Here is a 21,342-nt window from a genome sequence, read left to right as displayed (position 1 = left end):
CTAGAGAGATGCAAAATACAGAAGAGGTAAAAGGAAAGGAGTGAATCACAAAAATAGCTTAGAGTACCCAGCATGGCCTAAATAAAAGTGATTTCAAGCATGTCAGCAGTTACGAAATCCTTAAAAGTGTTTGATTTCTCAATGTCACAGAACAAAGCTTCCATAGAATATTTTGCAAAAGTTTGTAAAAACAAAATCTATACATACAAAATCTCAAAAAAAAAAAAGTGCAATTCAAAAGGTTTTCTTAAAGCTTTAGGCCTTCTGATTGTTTAAGAGTATTTCTCTGCTATTTGGTAGATCAACAATTCCAAAAAGACTAGAAAATCAAAGAATGAAACAACATAAAAGATGTCCACTACCACAGATCATTTATTTATATACTAAGTTAAAAAATGCAAATATTTAATTACAAAAAGTTTATCAAACAACTGTATACATACAGTTCATATTGTTAAAAGCCAACATGTCAATTGATACTTTATGTACATTTGATTTATAATGTCATACAATTGTAGAAAAGCATCACTCAGCAGAAACTGATTTGGCATTTGGAAAAGTACTTACCACCCTGCACTAGAAGAGACGATGAATTTATATGTTACAATAAAAATATTTATTTGCTGTGATCATTTAAAGCAAATTGATGCTTTATTTTCTCCAAGAAGAATCACCAGAACTGGAGATTAAAGTGCACATAACCAACGCGTTAACAATTCTTCAACAATCCCATCTATCATTCTAGATGCTCGAAGCACATCACAGTAACATCAAGGATTTAGGACTTTTCTCTGTGGCTAAAGAGCAAGACTTGTAAGACATTCAGCTTTCTAAGCTGCATGAAATACTTCCGGTGTACAGTAAGATGAAATGGCGCACAGAAATTTTGAAAATTAGTATTTGGTGAAAAACTCAGATATATGACTTCTGGGGAAATATTTTCTTTTCCTAAAAAAAAAAAAATTAATCATATTTCATACAACTGTGGACCAAACATGCAGGCCATGCAACAGCATTTATGTAACCATCCCCCCCAGTCCTTCTTTGTGGGCTACATATAACACAGGCTGGAGCAACACTGTCTACTTTATGCATAAATTTTGCTGGCAATCAAGTAAAAACATCACCAATGATTTGTCTGCTATAGAATAGGGTCCTACACTAGAAAAGTGCTCTTCAAAAACCTAGTTTAAAATTATTGGCTTTGTCTCATTACAAGCAGTATAGTAAACATTACAAAATGTAACACAGTCGGTACTAGCAGAGCTGTTGAGGACAATAACTTAAATAAATCAGTACACTTTTGATAAAAGAATGCTTATGCATGTTACAATCTATTCAAAAGCAACAGCTGAGCAGGCTAAATTTACGTCCACAAGAGAAGCATGACACAGTCACTGAAAATAAAGTGAGCTGCTGGTAATTATGGTTATAATATTTTTTCACACCAACTGGTCACCAATGGAAAAAGAATTTTTTTTTTTTCATTTTACAAGTACGATAAGTTTTGAAGCATTACACTTGAAGAGCATACTTCATATCTTAGGCACTGGACCCAATTTAGAGGCAAAATGTCTGTTAACAGGATTTACCCTCCTCAGGTTTCTGAAGGCCGTCCATATGAAGCTTACATACAGCACGACCAATACACATTAGATACTGCTGTAAATATATAAGGAATACAAAACACCATTAAATACAATTTTCACCCCATGGCACATCACGCATGGCAATACCACTTGTTTCCGGTGAGCAACGGTCAGTTGTGGTTGTGTTTTATTGAGTATTTTCCTTTCTGTAGCTGAGAAATATACAGCTTAGACTTGCTTCCATCCGGTCTTTTAAACCAAACTTCATCATGGTTAATTGTTGTAATTATGGCACTACAGAAAATGAGGGAAGAAGGGTCAGGGGAAGAAAAACAAGAAGAATTTAGAAAGCTTATAAGCTAAAAATAACCTCAAAACCACAGCTGTATTTCCACACAGTAAATGAAAATATGCATTAGTTGTAAATGCTAGGCCCAAAAGATACTGTCACCACTCTAAGGACAGTTTTGACAGAACTCCTGGGCAACTGCATGTGTCTTTAGTGAAGGTAGTGAATGTTTCAGCCATCTATTTCACTCTCTTCAAGAAAACACTAACAGGTACAAATACTTGATTATTTAAAAGAGTAACAGTCACACAGAGAAAACACAACAATAAACCACCCATAGTAAAATCAAGAAAAGTGTTGAAATTACATTGAATATGAAGTACTTGGAAAAAATTTGAATAACCTGAGGGCACGATTTAAAGCACAAAATGTATTCAACTCTTACTCATTACACAAAGACCACAAGAAATAAACTGAAAACTGATTTACTGTTAAATGAGCCCTGCTTTTATGCTCCTAGTGGTAGCCTTTAACACAAATAGTGAATAAAACTCCCTCCCCATACCCCACAGAAAAAATATAACTTCAAGTAGATTGATGGGGAAAACAGAAAGCATAAAACCAAAGATTAAAACAGTTACTAGAACAAAGATCTATTGCATACTGTTTAACAACTCCCTCTAGTCTTAGAAGTTGTGGGGGTTTTGAAAGCACAGGAAAGCTCCACAGCATGACTGCCCTGTTAAGAATCAGCTTTTGGCTTTTGTCAGACACTGGACATTTTGTCATTACTTGGCCCAGTATGACTGCTGTGTTCTGCTAAATTAATCCAGAGGTTTCTAAATTTCAAACACAACCTGAAGTTCACTAAAATACCTTCCTGTTTCAGCCCTGAAAAACATCAATATCACTGAAGTTTGATCCCCTTCACCATACACAAGGAAGAAGAGAAACAGCCAGTTCAACAGTAAACTAATGATACATGAAATTTTCCTGAGTACATGTGTATATTTAATCAACATTTGGCTTAGACTTATTTGCCCCATTTAGTAAAAGGTAAGATATACATTTAATTTTAAATACACTCAGACTTTCAGAATTTACAAATATTATCCATACAAAGAAAATACATTTACAGATCTTAAACGTTAAACTAAATTTTCACTCTAAGATTGTTCCAAGGCAGAATCTTTCTTAGAGGAAGAAAATACCAGTAAAAATTCCTCTCTTCTTTCAGAGCACTAATCAACAGACAACAAAGCTTATCTTCAATAGCATAAGGTGTTTTTCTGTAATTAAGTATTTTTGGGTGGGCAAACAGATCAAATCCTCAAAGCAACAAACTCTCAAGATACTAGAAAAAAAATTACTCACAGGCTATCAGAAACCAGTAACAGCTTAAATTGTTAGCAAGATCCTAACTCGACAACCCTTCAGTCAATTCCAACATTTACTAGCCTCTCACAAGTCAGCACTCATCTCTGGTGCCTTCCAATGTTAACTAGCAAATGTCATTGAGTTGGTAGTATTTCCACATAGGTCTTACTCTTTAATGTCATCATCCTAGTTATTGCTTAACATGAATGTACAGAGCTGCATAAATTAAATAATCTTTACCTTGTAGGACATTCATCTTTCTTATCAATGCATATCGTCTGCCCTCGTCCATACCACTCGCCATCATAATAGAGTCTTCCTTCTTCAGATCTAGCACTGTGGAGATGCTTTTCTAATTTGACAGGTGCTAAATTAAATAATAAAAATTATTTAATATTGACGTCACAGAAATCAGTCAGGTGCTTAAATACACTTTCATCAAGTGATTTACACAGAACACACATTTTTTCCAACAGCAGTGTGTCTCAGTAATTGCATGAAAATTGGAAGCAACATACCTTTTTATTTCCATTGAGGTATTTAAGCTATATTTTCATTTTCAAATAGAAGCTATCATCTATATGCCTACTGTTCCTTCTCCTCCTCACTTCCAAATATGTGACTTTACTTATCTCACTTCAGTACCAAATATGAATACTACTCCTTTCCCACAGCTCTGCTTTTTCAGGGTTGTAGCTTGCAGTCAATGTGAGCATCCTTTGAAATGCACCTGTAAGGCCCAGATGCTCTCAGTTTCCTGCTTTATCTTGTGCAAATGCTGGCATAGCTTGCTGATATGCATTGCTCTAAACCACTGTTAGAAGCCTGAATTTTTGTTAATAATTTCCTAGAATTTGTATCAACGCAAACAACAGCACTCAAGCTAGGTGTATTAGCACCTGAGAGAGGGGAAAGACAAAAGCCATATCTTCCAGCTACTTCATCCCATCCTCCATCATTATACCAGTACTATAATGAATAAAATCTGCCTGGATGCAGTTTGCAGTTTGCTTGCACTGGACACAGCAAGTTCTGTCTTGTGAAACAAGACCATGTTTACTTACGTTCTGGCTTTACCCTGTGTGGTCCCAGCGTAGCCATTGCCTTGAAACACAAAAGAAAATTAAAGTTAGTCAGCAGACAGATTCATTTTGTCTTAACTGCCATCTATAGCTGTGGAGTAACATGCAGTGGTATTTGATTCTATATGCAACTATGTACTTGCATTTACATGCAAAAAATACAATGAGAATTCTAAAATAAAAATGTGTTCAATGGTGACTCGGTAGTAAAATAAAAAAGCATTTCGAGGGTGAAAGAAATCATCTTCTTTATTAAGTTTTGATTTCAATAACTCAAGCTTTTCTAAATTAAATCCTCAAAATTGCTCTTATATAATTCTGTCAAGAAAACACAAAATTACACTAAATCAGTCTGAAAAACAAAATGCTGTATTAACAATTTGGTCTTTTAATTTATTTGTGAGCTTCGCATAAACTCAAAAATGTTACTTCATGCACAGTCCAGACCACAGATAACCTTGGGGAAAAAAAGCACTCATGAGTTTTTGGGGGTTCATTTGTTTTGTTTTTGGGGATTTTAAAAATTATTTCCAGAAAAGGCAAAACCCTAGATCCTGGGTTTGCTGCTATTGTTTAAAATTATGCAAAACTACAGAAAAGAACACGAGGGAAAAATATTTTGTGTCTGTTCCTCTGATGCAATAGAAAGAGAAAATATAAAGGTTACATTTTACTTCTTGTTTAGGAAATAGGTACAGGAAAAAAGCAGGATAGAAAGTGACTCAGAGCCAACTCTCCACAAAGTTTTTGAATTCACCTAAGTGGTTTGCTATTCTATGAGGTGGGATGCACTAGGATACTAGGGGAAGCTTTCTGACTGCAGGTGCAAGGCGAGGATAGCATTTCATTACAGCAAGATCCTTCAACAGTCTTACAAAGATCTAAAAAATGCATTATGCAATTGAAAGCTGGATTTATTTTTTCAAATACATCAATTGACTAAACAAATTTTTCTTCCTAAAAACCATGATTCTCTTGTAACCTCAGAAAAACACAGCTCCTCATTTTTGTGAAATAGAAGTATAAGGAGAGGTCAAATCACACAAATCTTCTTAAAAACCTTACTATACGAAAACATGCCATATGAGATATTTTTTAAAAATCACACAAAGCAAAATCCTATCAGACTATCCTATCATAGTTTGTACACAATTAACCTAAACTATGAGAAAGCACATCCACTAGACACAGGCTTTAAGCTCACTTTTTCATGGAAAATTATGGATTCCCCATTTTAGAGATATCTTCTTGCACCCCTTTAACAGATTCCTCTGTATGATTTGGGTAGAATCAGAAGAAATAGCAATAACACAGCTTGAAGTGAAAGGATTAACTGGCTACTGAAGAAATACAAACCTGTTTAGTGTTTTAGTCATGTAAGAAACCTAGTTACATATTTTTAAGTAGCAAAAGGACTAGACATGAACCCAAACTAAATCCGCAGTCATTTGCATTCATCCTTTCATCCTACCTTCCTTATTGTTGTCCAGTCTTCAAGTATATCAAGGTCTTGTAACATATAAACTATATAAGGGCGTGGAAATGTTAGGGAAAACTCTTTTAAACAAAAATAATGAAAACACTCTAATGTTTGTAGAAAGTTATTAGCTCTGTTAATAGCTCTGTTCTGTATATCTTTCACAAAAAGTGCACCAACATGAAGCAAAAGCTCAGTGCAAACACATCCATCTTTGAATTATGCAGCCTAGAAGTACACTTCAAGAATTATTGAAAGAGTTAATAATAGTATGCAGATATTCAGGCTACTGGAGTTCAACATAAGGATAAGATAAACAGCTGAGATACAGCCACTTCATTCCTAAGAGTTAAAAAATTACTTTATTTGCAATAATTCAAATTATAATTAAAATTCATTGCAATTTCAATATACCACTGCAAAACAGCACCTACATTAAGATCAGTCTAAATAAAATAATTATTTTTACAGTATTTATTCTACATCATGTATCTTCAACAGAAAAGTATGGTCAGCAACACATATCTGAGTATCAAATATCCAAAAAACAGGAGGTGAAAAGGCAAAGCCCTCCTCCTTCAACTATCAACTGCAAAGTAAAAAAGGTGCATTAGAACAATAAATCAACTTCAAAACAAAACTACATATAGTATTGGTATTCCATTACAATAGCCTTCACTTTTTGTTTCTCCCCATTTCATCTCCGAAAAATAAGTTTAGCAAGAGGTGCTACGGATACATAAAAACAAAAACCTCCTAAAATGGAGAGCAAGCCTAAACTTAAAATTCCATTTGAAATTTTAAAAATCTTATGCCACTTTAAAATTTGTTTTTCTCTAAAGAGGAAAAATTACAAATCAAAAGCTGTGTAAAATTCCCAGGTATTTGTTTTGCACAGATCTGAGAAGTACACAATTATTTCTAAACTAAAATAAAAAAGAACAAATTAATTTACTTCACAAAGGATTCACTACTGAAAGGATTTTGAGCATTATAAACTGCCTGAAACTGCCAAGATTTTATACCTAATACTATATTAGCTTTTTTGGTTTGGAATATACTCTAAAATAGCAGGGTCACTCATAATTCACAAAATCCAATGCTATTTATATATGGTTAGTTGGTGAAGTTCAAGTGGCCTAACTTGATTCTGCTTTTGTCTTGTTGCTCTATTTTTCTTTAAGAGTTAGAAAAATCAACTTTAAGAAGCATTTTCTACATAAAACTAGTAGTTAGGTAAAAGAACCTAAATTTCAATTTCCATGATGAGATGGATGTGTCAATATGGTTTCTCTAATCTGAATTAGAATAATGTTGCCATGCAAAAATCAGTTTTGATAATGCATTATCACTTCAACTTAATGACACATGTAATAAAACTAGCTATAAAACTGCAAACACTATTAGAAAGAACAACGATTTCAGTAAAAGGATATCTGAGACAACAACAGGTTTCTTCTTATCTGGGCTAAATGGATCCTTCCTTTTCTTCCTGGACTGGAGCTCATCATTCCATAATTCTGAAAGGGCATTAAAAATAAAAAAAAAACATGCTATGAATCAGAAGCATTTTCATGTTTAGCTCTTTTTATAGCAGAAAACATTTTCCAAAAATTAAAAATAATATTTTCTGGTGAGATGCTGTTTCTAAACAGAATAAAGGTGTTGCAAGATTATGTAGGCATAGATTAATGCTCTCAAAAGACACAAGGGATGTTGACAACTATTAAACCAAAGCTGAAGTTTAAATTCAACCCCCTGCCCAAAGTCTACAGCTGAACAGCATTCTAACAGATAACCTAAAACTCACCAGAAATACCATGTGCACAGTCTACTAATCAACAGTCATCAGAAGACTAAAAACAAATAAAAAACCCAAACTGAATTTCCATCTACCTGAGGTAATGTCAATGCTATGTCTGTCTTCCTCAAGTCTTCTAATCTTCTCTTCTAGTTCACTTTGTACTGTATCATACAAGAGAAGCTTCTCACTCTAGAAAGCAAGATTACAGATTTTTACGTTACTGAGTTCAATAATCTAAATATTGACAATTTAAGGCACCAGTGGAAGGAACATAAAAATAGCTTTTTCAGAAGTCACAAAGCATATGATATCTCCCCCTATTCACTTTCTTAGCATGAGATCCTAGCTCCTTAAGGACAGCACACTCACTTAGCACAAGTGAAAATATAATTACATATTTATCAATTACTTGTACCAAGAGTAATTAAGAGCATGCAGCTAGCTCTCCAGAATAACTCTTTGCAGTTTGACACAAACACAGCATTTTTCTTCTGGACATGAAAGATTTATTCACAATGGGTAACTCTAAAGTAATGACCTCTATGCCACCTTTCATCACAAATCATAAAAGCTAATGTTTTCATGGAAAGCTTTTTATAAAGCTGCCCCCTACAGTAAATTACACAGTACTTATACAGATCAGTTAGTCTTTCAAAGTCAGCATCAAAACCCACTAAATTCTCTAAAATATTAACTTGGAATTAAGCTGAGTTCCAAGCCTTAAGAAAATTATTCCACTGCTCTTTCATAAGCTTGCACATTTCCAAAACTTAAATATTACACAGCAATTGCATTCAAATAGCAAATAACCACAATAATAAAAACATGCACAGAACCTGAAAAGCATGACAGACTGTAAACTCAGAGATTAGCTATCAATGTGAAACAGCTGGCACAACCTCACAGTGCTGTCGAGAGGCTTGAATTTCACATTCATATTTGTTCTTCACAGATTCCAGACAAAGCTCTCTATAGATACCTGTAATCAGACGAATTACAGCAATATTACTTTCTTTAGCAAATATCTGACTTCAGAATTCGATTTTAAAACTGCCTGCAAGTCCCAACACATGCAAACAGTGGAAAATACAGATATATTACATTAAGCACTTAGAGTGGCTGGCTGCTTTATAAAGAACAAAAATTGGAACAAGTAAATCCGTAATTCTGAAGATCTGAGGAAAACTAAATGCTATTTTAACTCCTTCTCCTGTCAGTCAATACATTATGCCAGTGGTCACACTAACTTTAGAAAATAAGTCTACTTCGTATTTCTGATCAAACTACCCTGAATATTACCAGTTTTCAAATTTAAGTACTGAATGACCTCTTCTATTTTCTAATTGGAGTTTAAAATATGGCTTTGGGGTTTTAAAAAAGCTAGAAAACTGATTGAAAGAAAAAGGTCTTACAAATTATTATTTTGAATGAGACTTACTTTATAATGCATTGCCTTAATAAATTACATTAATTAACAAGACTGTTCCATTCTTAAAAACAGTCACCTTGTGATAAAGGGTACCACTTCTAAGTATTACCAGCATTTTTAGACATTTCTGGAAATGTGTCCACTAAGCAGCTGAAAAAAACCTGAGAGGTACCTGAAATGTAATACCTGATTTGAACTTTATGTTAGACACATTACTTGATCCCACTGATAGACAAATGATCAATAAAGCTGTGACATCATCACTGGAGGCCAGCATAGCTAATGGGCTGCTTCAAGGCATCGTTTCAAGCATCAGTAGAGTTTGATTTAATATATTCAATGCATTCAACAGAAAACACTTCTATTGCTTCAGATCAGAAACTTGAGGAGTTAAGTTTGCACACACAATGGTGATGTCTTGCAACTGAAGAACTTTCAAAACCAACTTCCTTATAATTCAACTTACTATAAATGAACAGAGTACTAGAGGAACAAAACTACTAGCAGCAATCTCTCTGCAAAACAAACCACAAAGTATTGCATCAATCATCTTCCCACAGTGAAGCTATTCTTCAAAGGAATTCAAAACGTTCTTTTCTTACATCGCTATGTTATGCTGGCTTTTATTTTCTTAATATTTATGGCGGACTGGCATATTTAGGTCACTGTTTATTTGCCTGAAATTGAAAAATATAGGCATGAACCACTCTAGAAGAAACAGTTGTTTCTCTGACTACCTGTAATAGTCAAGATCCACATTTTGTGTGAACAGTGACTTAAGAGAGCTGAGGAACACAATTTTCTTTTCTAACACAGATGCAATTATATCCAAAGTTTAGCTAAACATAGTTTAGTTTGGGGCTTTTGTCACCACTTCCTCCTCTTACTTAGGTAACAGTAGGTCCTTATGGGTTACCTGCTGGAACTCAAGTCCTGCTAATACCCACTTCTGTCAAAGCTCTCAAACAGTAAGAGCAAGTAAGCCAGCTCTGCAGTCTCTTGTTTTCTCAGGAATAATTTTATCAAGGTCATTCAGTTGGGTTCAAATGGAAAAAAAAAAAAAAACAAACTATTTTCTATTCTCAGCTTCAAGGAAACTGCTGTTTCTAAGCTGGGCTTTTTTTTACATTGAAACATGGCTCTTCAATGGTGCTGAAGACCAATCAGGAGAATGTGTAATATGCTATATATCCCATACCCACCTATATGAAAGCACTGATGGATAGCCACATTTAAAATTGAAAATTAAAAGGCTGGTTTAAGGCTGCTTTTATAACAGACCTTTTCCAAGTTCAACTGAGATCCTCCTGCAAAGCCCAAGTGGGCTACTTAGGACTAGTCATGTAAAGTTGGGCTCAGAACTTAAAACCCAGAAATGCTGGGTCAGCAGCTGAGGAAAAACATTACAAATAAGATCTGGAGGGAGAGAAATGCAACAGATCAAAAGATTTCAAATTCTCAAAGTCAGAAGTACCAACGAAGACATACTGGGTAGTACTGAAACAGCACTAGTATTATGACAAGTAAAAGGTGGATTGCCATTTTTCAGTTAGCCTTCAACATGTTTCTGCTAAATTTCTTAGAAAATACACTGGTATAGCTTCTCTGCCTCCAGAGATCACAGGTGTCTGTCTTTTGGGTCTCTGACAGCCTGTGTTAGGTAACCCTTAGACAGCTGAATCCTCCTAACAGAATCAAGCTGTAATATGAAGCAAATTTACAATAGGGGAGTACAGAACTTTTGTCTTCCTATAATATTACCATTTCATATGATTGTACAGTTGTATACAAGAAGATAAATGTTCTTGTCTTCTTCTATAAGCACAAAAACCTGTATAAATATTAGTTTTAATAACTAAAGTTCACCTTAGAGAAAAGCACCAAGGACAAGAGGTTTTTCCAGAACAGAAGGATAGAAGCAGATAAGAGACACAGACCAGAAGAGCAGGAATCATACCAGATTGCAAGCATTTCATGACAGAGCACTTACATATCTCTTAAAAAGTTACTATTGTGTAGACTTGATCGCAAACCTTTTGACTAAAAAAATTATTAGCTTTTACTCAGTAAAACGTTATTGTTCCTATTAGACAAAGACAGGCAGCTATCAAGTGAGACATTAAAAAGAGCCATATTTTTAGTGTGATGTTATCAGGCAACTTCAGCAAGGAGGTAAGCAACATAGTCATTTTGACTTAAAAACTACTTCATATTTAAAAATATGTTACAGTATTTCTAACTTAAAAACACATTCCTTCAACAATTCTAAAGAAAAAAAAAAAGATTGACCTTAAAATGCATAGCAAATTTATACTTTGAAACAGCAATACCCAATTTACATGCCTACCTGCCACCTTGGTTCGGATTTGCATATTTTCTTGTAAAGCTGCCAATGGTTCTAAATATTCAGGTGCTTTTCCAGCTATGACCTCTTGTAGCTTTGCATCCACTTGGCTTAATCTTTCTTTGTAAAGTCTTAAAATAATAGAAATAAAAATATGCATTTTATTTAAAATAAAACACAAGTTAGAAGAAATATAAGAAATATTTTTAAAATAACTATTTGTTATCCCTTTGAAACAAAACGAGGATTTTCTAGCGTTTGAATTTTCCAATACATATTTTCTTTTTGAACAATGCTATCCATGTCTATTAAGCCTTTCTGAAAAGCAAATGCAAACAATCAGAAGTACAAAAAGGATAAAATTTAATCCATATTCATGTCTAAGGAAGCAGAAAAAAAATTGCACATCTGTTAATAATAGGACATGAATCAACATGGAAGAGGACATGAAAAGGTACTACAGTACATAAGAACAAACTTGGTTATGCCATGAGAGAGAGAGATAAACAGTTTATGGATAGAAACAATAATTCACATTTGTGTTCACACATCTGCTCCCACACTGCCATAAAGCAAGGAAAAAGAGATGCAGGTGCTTAATGAAACAACCTTCATCTCCTGTGAAAGTCTACATGTTGTGTACTATTATAATTATCATGAGATAATTTCAGATATATTACATTCCTGCCAAAAGGAAGAGTAATTAAAATATTTTTATTTTACCTGGAATTCAGTCATTCCATAAAAGCTGTTATTTTCCAGCAGACAATGAATAAATCTGCTTGCACTTTGAAGAATTTAATGTGATATCAATTACAAACATTTCAATCTCAATGAAGCTCCACTTACTTGTAACTGTTAGAGTTCCATGTTAGAATCACCAATATAACTAACTTGTAACTGTTAGAGTTCCATGTTAGAATCACCAATATAACTAACTTTTCCTATTCCCATTTTTCACCTTGCACTCCAGAATTAAGGTGTAAAATTAAAGCAAACTTGTACAAACTCTGTGAGTGTTATGAACACATCAGTTGTTACCTGTTTACACACACCTAACAGATGTCCTTGGGACAAGGATGCTACTTTTTACTTATTTAAAGTGCACAGGCTAAGTAATTAATTCGACAAAATAAATTTCATGTATACTGATATATCAAGACCTCTTTGAGAAATAACTGCCTGTTCACCTTGCCACCAGGATCTGTCCTGCAGTCAGCTAACACAGCCTGCAGCTGAACAAACCCCAGTTTGCTGGGCTTAACCATTGATGAGCATGCTCTGCACATGGTGGTTAACACAGAGCTACAGCAGAATTATTTAGCCAGGCCATAAGCCTGGGTGCACAGTGCACCTGACTGGGTCAGTCACTAATATTTGATTACACAGCACCAAGTACCAGCTACATAAAAGCAAGCAGTTACAGACTGGGTGCTGTCAGCACTTGGTACCATGCAGCCACTGATGGACTAGAACTACTTATCCAGTACTTTCAAACAATGATTTATCTAAAATGAATAAATGCTACCAAGCCACTGTAAACTGTTATCACACCCGTATTCAGTTTCCCTGAAATGGATGAGGAGGCAGACCCAATCATTACACCATCTCTGCAGTTAGTTGTGACAAAAATCCCATTGTTTATGCATCTTTTTCCATTTTCCCAAAGTCATCATCTCCCTGTTCACACCTGCTTCTCCCTATAATCCCTCTTCCATCATTCCCACCATCACTGTTCTTCCAGCCCACACGAACATGTCCATCTCTCAAACAATGTGTCCCTACAATGCCTTCCTCTACATACCACAGCCTTACCACTTTCTCAAACGCCATTTGTAAACCCTAAGCCCCCAAAAGTACTTGCTTTCTTCCTCTCAAGACCACCCTCTTTCATATTCACTCCCTACAGATCTGTTTCCACAAACTGGTTTCAGTCATCCAAGCTGTTGAACAGAGGGAAGAGCAACGCTGAATTGAAAAGCTGACAGTTTTACAAAAGCCAAACCAATCAGTACCAACTGGCTCTAGCACTCATGAGTTGGCTGCATTTCCCAGGTTTTTACACAGCCCAAAGAATAGCAGGACAGTCTTCTCTAGACACTGCAAGCAAGGAATTTCTTGTTGGGCAATTCTTTCCAGACCCTATTACTTCCACACGTCACAGTGTCCTTTTATGCAAAGCAAGTTACACATGTCAGTTCTGCAGCAGAAAGAATTATCTCACAATATAAATATGCATCTGAACCATAATAACAACTGACTAAGTTTTCAATTAAAGCATATGCCCAAGAACAGACCAGGTCTTCTCAACGTTTCATTTACCAAGTACCTTATTAAGTTAATTGCCAAAATGCCATCAATTTAAACTTGAACAGATGCATCTAACTTGTCTGTGCATATATGAAAACAAATTTAACTTCACATACAGTGCTGGAGCTTGTCCAAAGAAGGACAATGGAGCTGCTGAAGGGTCTGGAGCACAAGTCCTGTGAGCAGCAGCTGAGGGAGCTGGAGTTGTTTAGCCTGGGGAAAAAGAGGCTCAAGGGATATCTTACTGCTCTCTACAACTACCTGAAAGAAGTTTGTAGCAAGGTGAGGGTCAGCCTGTTCTACCGGGTAACAAGAGGCAGGACTAGAGGAAATGGTTGCACCAGAAGAGGCTTAGATCGGATATTAGAAAAAAATTCTTCACTGAAAGACTGTTCAAGCATTGGAACAGGCTGCCCAAGGAAATGGTGGAATCCCTGAAAGTGTTCAAAAATATGTGTACATGTGGAGCTTAGAGACACTGTTAAGTAGTGGACCTGGTACTGGTGGGTAAATGGTTGGACTTCATGATTTTAGAGGTCTTTTTCCAACCCTAATGATTCCATGATACAAATGACAGGTTGTAATACAAATGACAATCACTTTTGAATAACTGTGGCTATTATGTTTATCTCTTCTTTTAAGTAGGTTTTTACTAGCTACTTATGTAGGTATTACAGCAGACTGAGAGATAACAGTATTTTCATTTTATCTTGTACCGGTACCTAGTCTGCAGTAATCACAAGAAACTTTAATTGATACCAACTATAAAAACTACTGCTGTAAAAAAAAAAAAAAAAAAACAACCCAACTTAATTTCTTACTTAGCAGAGACAATGCACTTAGGTCTGTCCCACATATACAGCAGTATGAGAATGATATTGAATGAATAAGTAATTAAACAAAATCTCATATTTCCCTAAAATCCCAGTTCCTTGGTCCTGCCAGGGAGTTTGATGCAACAGACACAGAGTAGCCCTTCACAGGAACAACATTTCCAAACCATCCTTACAGCAAAACAAATACATGAATACACAGAAGCAGTCTAAGCAACTGCCTGCAGCAAGTCATTTCAGAATTCCCAGTCCTTACTCTTTCTCCTCAAGTAGCATCCACACATAAGAAAGACAAGAAACACCAGCTGCACACAATATTTTCATGGAATGCATCCTCAAATGAAGAACATGAAACATTAAAATACTTACTGATCTTTAAGATCTGTAAATTGCTTTTCAAGATTGGACATTTCATCTAAACATTCCATTCTTCTTCTTTCACAGTCCTCATCATCCATTTCTAAGAATTAAAAAAAATATTAACAATGAAATATGTAACCAAATAAATGGGATTTTTTTTTAGTGAATGCCAAAGGGTGCCTGAATTGCAGCCATGTCTCTTTCTTATATTATTATTCTCATAAAGCAGAATACGAGAAATCACTTAGCATATAAAATACAAAGTAAGAAACCTAGATCTAATTCTAGAATAAACTCCATAAACAGCAATTCTTCCTCTTAACAGGAAACAACAGCACTGTAAGACCTCAAGAGGGTAATTTCATGACTGAAATAGATTTATAACAGTAATAATAAGAAAAAGAATAAGATAAATAAGAACGCACAAAACAGAAAAACTAAACAATGTGTATCACACCAAATGAAAGACACCATTAAGCATGAGCCATTATAAGCCACCATTGAAAATTCAAGTGTATCCTGGGTTAGTACAAACAACAGCAATCCCTGGAATGAAAGCAGTTCCCTGTTACATTTGTCATACAAAATTCAAGATCTGTTTTATTAATAATCTTTAAAGAAAAAGTAACATATAATTTTGAAACAGGTTTCATCCTGTCCAATTGGAAGAATTCTTTGAAGTTGAAATATTAATGTAAAAATATCTGAAATTCATTTTAATGACCATTTGAAATTACTCAAATGAAACATTTCTGAACCTGAAAAGTCTAGAACACTGCAGACGCTTGACTTTATATGTTTCTATGTGGTAAGAGTAGCTAACATTAAACTCTTCTCACAAATTTTAATTGATATTCCTGATTTTTTTTTTGTAATTTACCTAGGGAAGATATAGCAACATAAATACACGTTTTTGCCAAAACTTTTGATTACCATTGAGACATCCAACGGTACTAAACATCAGTTGTTACCTCCATTGGCCTTTCTTAAACTACAAAACTGAGAGACTAAGATACAAAATTCTTGACTCTTTCCCAGCCTTCCCAGAAAAAATAGGAAAAGGAGGAAAAGAAGGAGGAGGAAAAGAAGGAGGAGGAAAAGAAGGAGGAGGAAAAGAAGGAGGAGGAAAAGAAGGAGGAGGAAAAGAAGGAGGAGGAAAAGAAGGAGGAGGAAAAGAAGGAGGAGGAAAAGAAGGAGGAGGAAAAGAAGGAGGAGGAAAAGAAGGAGGAGGAAAAGAAGGAGGAGGAAAAGAAGGAGGAGGAAAAGAAGGAGGAGGAAAAGAAGGAGGAGGAAAAGAAGAAAAAAAATTTAAAAAAGAAAAAAAAGAAAAAAAGAAAAAAAGATTTGTTAAGCCATATTCAGAAGTCCAATAAGTGAAACTGCTTTATAACAGCAGTATCTGTAGGAATTAGCCCTCTGCAGTTACCCTCCAGCTGACCATTATCAACCAGCAGCAGGCACGCAGAAGGGATGGCCATGTACTCAGGAACTGTGACTGAGTAGGTGCAAACGGGCCAGATGCTTGAAAGAAGGCAGTGTCCCAAGAAGCCCTTCCTTATGTAAGCAGTTACCCTGGCAAGAAAAATCCCACCCTCTTACAGAGAGGCAAAGCAGGATCCTGGACCAGCAGGGATCACTCTTTTAGGCTATAAACAACTCTGAGCTTTTTGCTTCTTCCCCACTCACAGTTTTCCAATAAACATGTTTAACTGCTTTATGCTGTCTCCTACACCAACTACACAATACAGCATGCAAGTCTTCATTCTTACTGTTTTGCAGAACAGTATGGCAATTTGGAAAGCTGATGAGTTGATAGGAGTAGCTTTAGGGCCACTAGTTACTTGGAAGGATCTGATTAAAGCAGATTGTCTACTCAGACCTCTCTGCACTTAACTTCTTCCTGAAGTCATCACAAGCTTTTAAGACTAAAAAATATACTAACCTTCTCTGTCTGGATATGAAAACCAGCAGTCAGCACACCAACGCCAATCAGTACTACAATGGCAACTATGAGTCCAAATGAAAGACCTAATGCAGTCTGTCAGACTACTGTTAGTACAATCAAAAAGAACAGTGCACAAAGTTTTGAAAAACAATATAACCTGAAGTACTTGAAAGCAGAGTAAGAAAATTTCAAGACAGAACTTTAAAAAAATTGAATGGGGAGGGTGGGGGAAGAGCATGTTAAACTGTTAAGAGATACTATTTATATTAAAATACTGTTCTCAAAAGTAAGGCAGAATCATAATCCCAGAATTAGGCTGAAAATCACATTAAAAAACAAAGTTTTATTTGACTGTTTGACACAATATCCAAGTCAAAAATCAATCTAGCAACCAATAATTTGGCCACATTTAAGGCATGTGGTAATCACATTACTCAGAGCTGTCTAAAGCATTTCTGTGCTACAAAAATAACATCTCTTTAAAATGTGAGGGCACCTCCCAGTGAAAGCAAACAGGAACAGGCACTGGGATACCCACAGAGTTTTTCCCTTTTATTCTCGAACATTTTTCAAATGTGCTCTGCTATGCTTTTGATTTTAAGTGTGTTTTAGTAAGGAGTTCACTCATAAACTTTCCTTAAATTAACACGGATTTTATTGTTTGTGTATGTTTAGGGAGTACAGAGCAAAGAAAACTAGAACTGTAACCTTGGCTGAGGATCAGAGCACACCCACTGTTGGAGGGGAAAGGGACTGCATCTTACATTTTAAACTCGTGTTGCAAGGAAATTATGCTATTTACTGGCATCTGAGGATATAACTGACATCCTCGTAGATAAAGAAATAACACATAGCTCTCTCCAATCACCTCTCAGCTACAGATATTTTCAAGTCTTTGACTTTCTGCCTAGAAGTCTTCATTCTACCTAGCATTCATACTAAATGTCAATTCACATGCCAAGTTGCTCTTCAGTTGGTTCATCTTTATTCTTGTTCCAATAAGATTAATAAAATTATTAAAATTTTCATATTTTGTAGTCCTGAAATATCTTTAATTCCCCACTTACGGAATTTCTTCCTCATTCTTTCCTTAAACAACATACAGACTATGGAATATGCATTGCTGAAAAAGTAAAAGGTTGTAAGACAAAATCTCATGGCTTTAAATTGAAAATTTATATCACAGGAGGTGAAAGATTGCTCATTTCATATTAAAATAGTTCTTGATAGGCCCATCTTGTCTCAAATCTTCAGATTTACCATACAGTTTCATACTGCAACAAGTATTTATGGTACTTGTAAACACTTCCAAAATGACAGTTGTTTTTTCCTACTATACTCAAGCAGTCCAGCATAATAATTAGGGCAACCTGGTTTAAAGATAAAAAAAAAATCTACACAGCACTAAAAATGTAACAGCACCTAAAATAGCTTTAATAAGCTCTGGCCTGTATATGGAGTGTTTCCCAAAAATGGCCAAATTCACCTCTGGGATATTAAACATAACTTGTGACTTTTTCAACTAATCCCTAAGAAACTATTCTACATCCCAGTCAGTAAAACACCTGTACTGAGTATGTAACATTAAAATGAATAGGACAAAAAGAGTGCCAGCTCTTAAGGACGAGTCATGCTTCCTCTAATAACACCTTTTGTATTCTCAGGCACTTACTGGAGACAGAAAAAAAAAAGACAGATGAATGCAAGTAAAGCATATGACAAATATAATTCAAAAAAATCATTACAAATTTCAATTAAGTCTTATTTCTTGGGGTGCTAACCATTTTAAGTCTGTAGAAACAATATGCTTCCAAGGAGTATGTTCATATTGGTCAACACACTGAGACAAACATGTAATTTTCTGTAATCATCACACTTTAAATACTCCCTTAAAAGCATTTCTTTGTGGAATGCAACAGAAATTATCTGGACAGCTTCTTGCATTGTTTTAAAGAAAAACAAACAGACTACATTACCTTAAAACACACTTACTCCTTCCTAATCCCCAACTCCTAAGCACATGGTGTGATTCTTGGGGTGTCCTGTACAAAGTCAGGAGTTGGTCTCAATGATCCTTCTGGGTCTCTTCCAACTCAGCATATTTGACAGTTTCAATTTGGTGATATAGTGGCCTCAGCACTAAATCACTTCGGCTGCCAAAGCCACATGTCAGGTCTAGGACTGGTCCTGGTCTACATCAGGACTTTTCTCAAATCATTAACCCTGTCCAACTTCCTTGCCATCCACTGTCTTGCATCTCATCACTAGTCAAATAAGGCCCACACACTCCTACCAGTTATCACATGGAAATACGTTTTAAGATCAAAGACATAAAGTGGTAATCACAAGGCAAGTCTGAAGAGATAATAAAAACCTTCTTAATAACACAGTGTAAATTAAGCATAGAAGTTAGATTTCATCTTCTGATATAATTCGAAATCCACAATCCAGAGGGAAACTATGGAAAAAATGAAGGGACCTTCAACCAAGCAGAGGCCGAAGTGATTTGCAAAAGAGGCCAGTGTTATGTATTGACAGGGCTTCCAATATCCCCTCAAAGACAGGTCTTAAAACACCTAGTTGAAATTCATGAGCTTGCATGAAAATACGTACTTACAGGTACGTACACACGAGTTCATCTACGTACACGTATGTATATATGCCAAGCCTTTAAGTGGAGACCTCTGCGAGGACGCACTCTAGCCCAGCAGAGCACAACCCACGGCTCCTCCACGGAGCCGAGCAGCGCGGCCCAGTCCGCCATGGCCGGGTGCCAGCCTGCTCCGGAGCCAGCGGCTCGGGGCTCAGCGGGGCTCCCTACCCGGGCGCCCCGCCCCGTTCCAGCGCCCTGGCAGGCGGCCCGAAGAGGAGCCGCTGAGCCGAAGCAGAGCCGGGGCCGGGGCGGGGTCACGGGGGGGAAGGGAAGCGGGGGACACCGACAGCCACCAGAGCCGGGGCCGAACCGGTGTGTTCCCGGGGCAGCACCGAGCGCTGAGGGAGCCGCCGCGGCGCCCCCTACAGCGGTGCCGCCTTCCTGGCGGCTACAGTACCTGAGCTGTCCCCCTCCTCGGAGACGGACGAGCTCTCGGTCTCCTCCTCCTCAGAGCTGCTGCCTTCGTTCTCTCCGTAGTCCACCTCCATTTCATCGTGATTATTCTCTTTCTTCTCCCGGGAATGGACCGGCATCGTTCCCCCGCTGCCGTGGAACCCCGAGCCCGCCCTTCCCGCCGCTGCTCCCCCGCCGCCACCGGCCGCTCCGCCCCGCCCGGTGCCTGCGCGCCCGCCCATTGGCCGAGTCCCGCCGCCGTCTGGCGTCACCGCGCGCGCGGCGCTCTGGGAATTGTGGTCCGCCCTGAGAGGAGGGGGCCCGGAGGGTGCTGCGAGGGGCCGGCTGTGCAGTGGCGGCTTTTCGCTCCCCTCTCCCGTCCCGGGACGCTCACAGGACTGCTCGGCGCCGAGAGAGGCTTCATTGCGGCCGGGCAGAGTCCGGAGCGCTTTGTACTCGCCCGCGTCTCCCTCAGGAGGCCGAGCGAGGCTGTGGCCCTATGGGGCCGGGGGCTCGATCGCGGCCGTTCCCCACCGGATCGGCGGAGGAGAGAGGCGGGGCCTCACCTGTGCCCCCACCACCCGCCGAGCTCCGGCCGAGGAGTTTTGCATCCTGGCAAGGCGTCCCTTATGGCTCGGATCTCAGAGGGGAGAGGTCCTTGCGGTTTTTTAAGCGGAAATTCTTTACTGTGAGGGTGGTGAGAACTGGAACTGGTTGCCTAGAAAAGCTGTGGATGCCTCATCCCTGCAAGTGTTCCACGGCAGGCTGGATGGGGCTTTCAGCAGCCTGAACTACTCGAAGGTGTCCCTGCCCGTGGCAGGGGATTCGGAACATAGATGATCTTTAAGGTCTCTTCCAACCCAAACAATTTTATAATTCTGTGAATAGTGGCCTCCCCAGCAGAACTTGCTTTTTCTCCAGTGTCATATGCTGTGATATGCTTTAAATTAAATCAGACTTAACTAAAAGTGACATCTGTCCACTGAGAGTAGATATGAGAAGGGACTAAAGAGAAAATACTGCAATCTGTGCAGGGTTGTGATCATTTTTTTTTTTGGCGTTGAGTATGAGTACTTTTCTGTTCATTCACCAATTGCTGTTAATTGTGTTACATCAGCTGTACTGAATAGAAGTGACACTTTCTGGAAAAAGCTGTCCAAACTGTCCACTTGCTTTCTTCCTTTTAGGAAAGGGAATGAAATCTTGCAATTTCAATGAGGATTGCTTGGGCAACTTCATTCCGTTTCCCTTCACTTCTTGTCATCCCATTCACTTTTAGTGTTTTCACTTGGTTTTGGAATTTTTTTTGGTGTGGTTTTTTTTTTTTAGCATTTCATTCCTTAGCGTCCTCTCCTCACTCTTTACCTTTCTTCCCAGATGTCAGGATTTTCTTTGGATTAAATTTGCAAAGTTTAGTCCTTTTCAGCACCCCTCATTTCATTTCAGCTCAATTTGGT

The 21,342-nt window shown here is 37.3% G+C and overlaps 1 protein-coding gene across 2 annotated transcripts; it reads right to left on the bottom strand.

The window, feature by feature from the left end:
• Positions 1–377: 377 nt before the first annotated feature.
• BRMS1L (BRMS1 like transcriptional repressor) lies at positions 378–20,045 on the bottom strand. 2 transcript variants are annotated; one of them, XM_062495236.1, is made up of 11 exons: positions 19,890–20,045; positions 14,904–14,994; positions 11,395–11,522; positions 8,518–8,597; positions 7,711–7,807; positions 7,251–7,334; positions 5,809–5,873; positions 4,320–4,359; positions 3,496–3,622; positions 1,737–1,883; positions 378–948 (listed from the first exon to the last, which is right to left on the bottom strand). In XM_062495236.1, the coding sequence occupies exons 1-10, from the start codon at positions 20,023–20,025 to the stop codon at positions 1,760–1,762; spliced, it is 972 nt and encodes a 323-aa protein (XP_062351220.1). In that variant the 5' UTR covers positions 20,026–20,045; the 3' UTR covers positions 378–948; positions 1,737–1,759. The 2 variants fall into 2 exon arrangements, with proteins under 2 accessions (XP_062351220.1, XP_062351219.1); XM_062495235.1 differs by lacking the exon at positions 378–948 and having other exon boundaries at positions 1,736–1,883.
• Positions 20,046–21,342: the final 1,297 nt, after the last annotated feature.

The sequence above is a fragment of the Cinclus cinclus genome, chromosome 6, assembly GCF_963662255.1.
Source record: "Cinclus cinclus chromosome 6, bCinCin1.1, whole genome shotgun sequence".
In the NCBI taxonomy this organism is placed as follows: Eukaryota; Metazoa; Chordata; class Aves; order Passeriformes; family Cinclidae; genus Cinclus; species Cinclus cinclus.
This window is presented reverse-complemented; position numbering and strand designations above follow the sequence as displayed.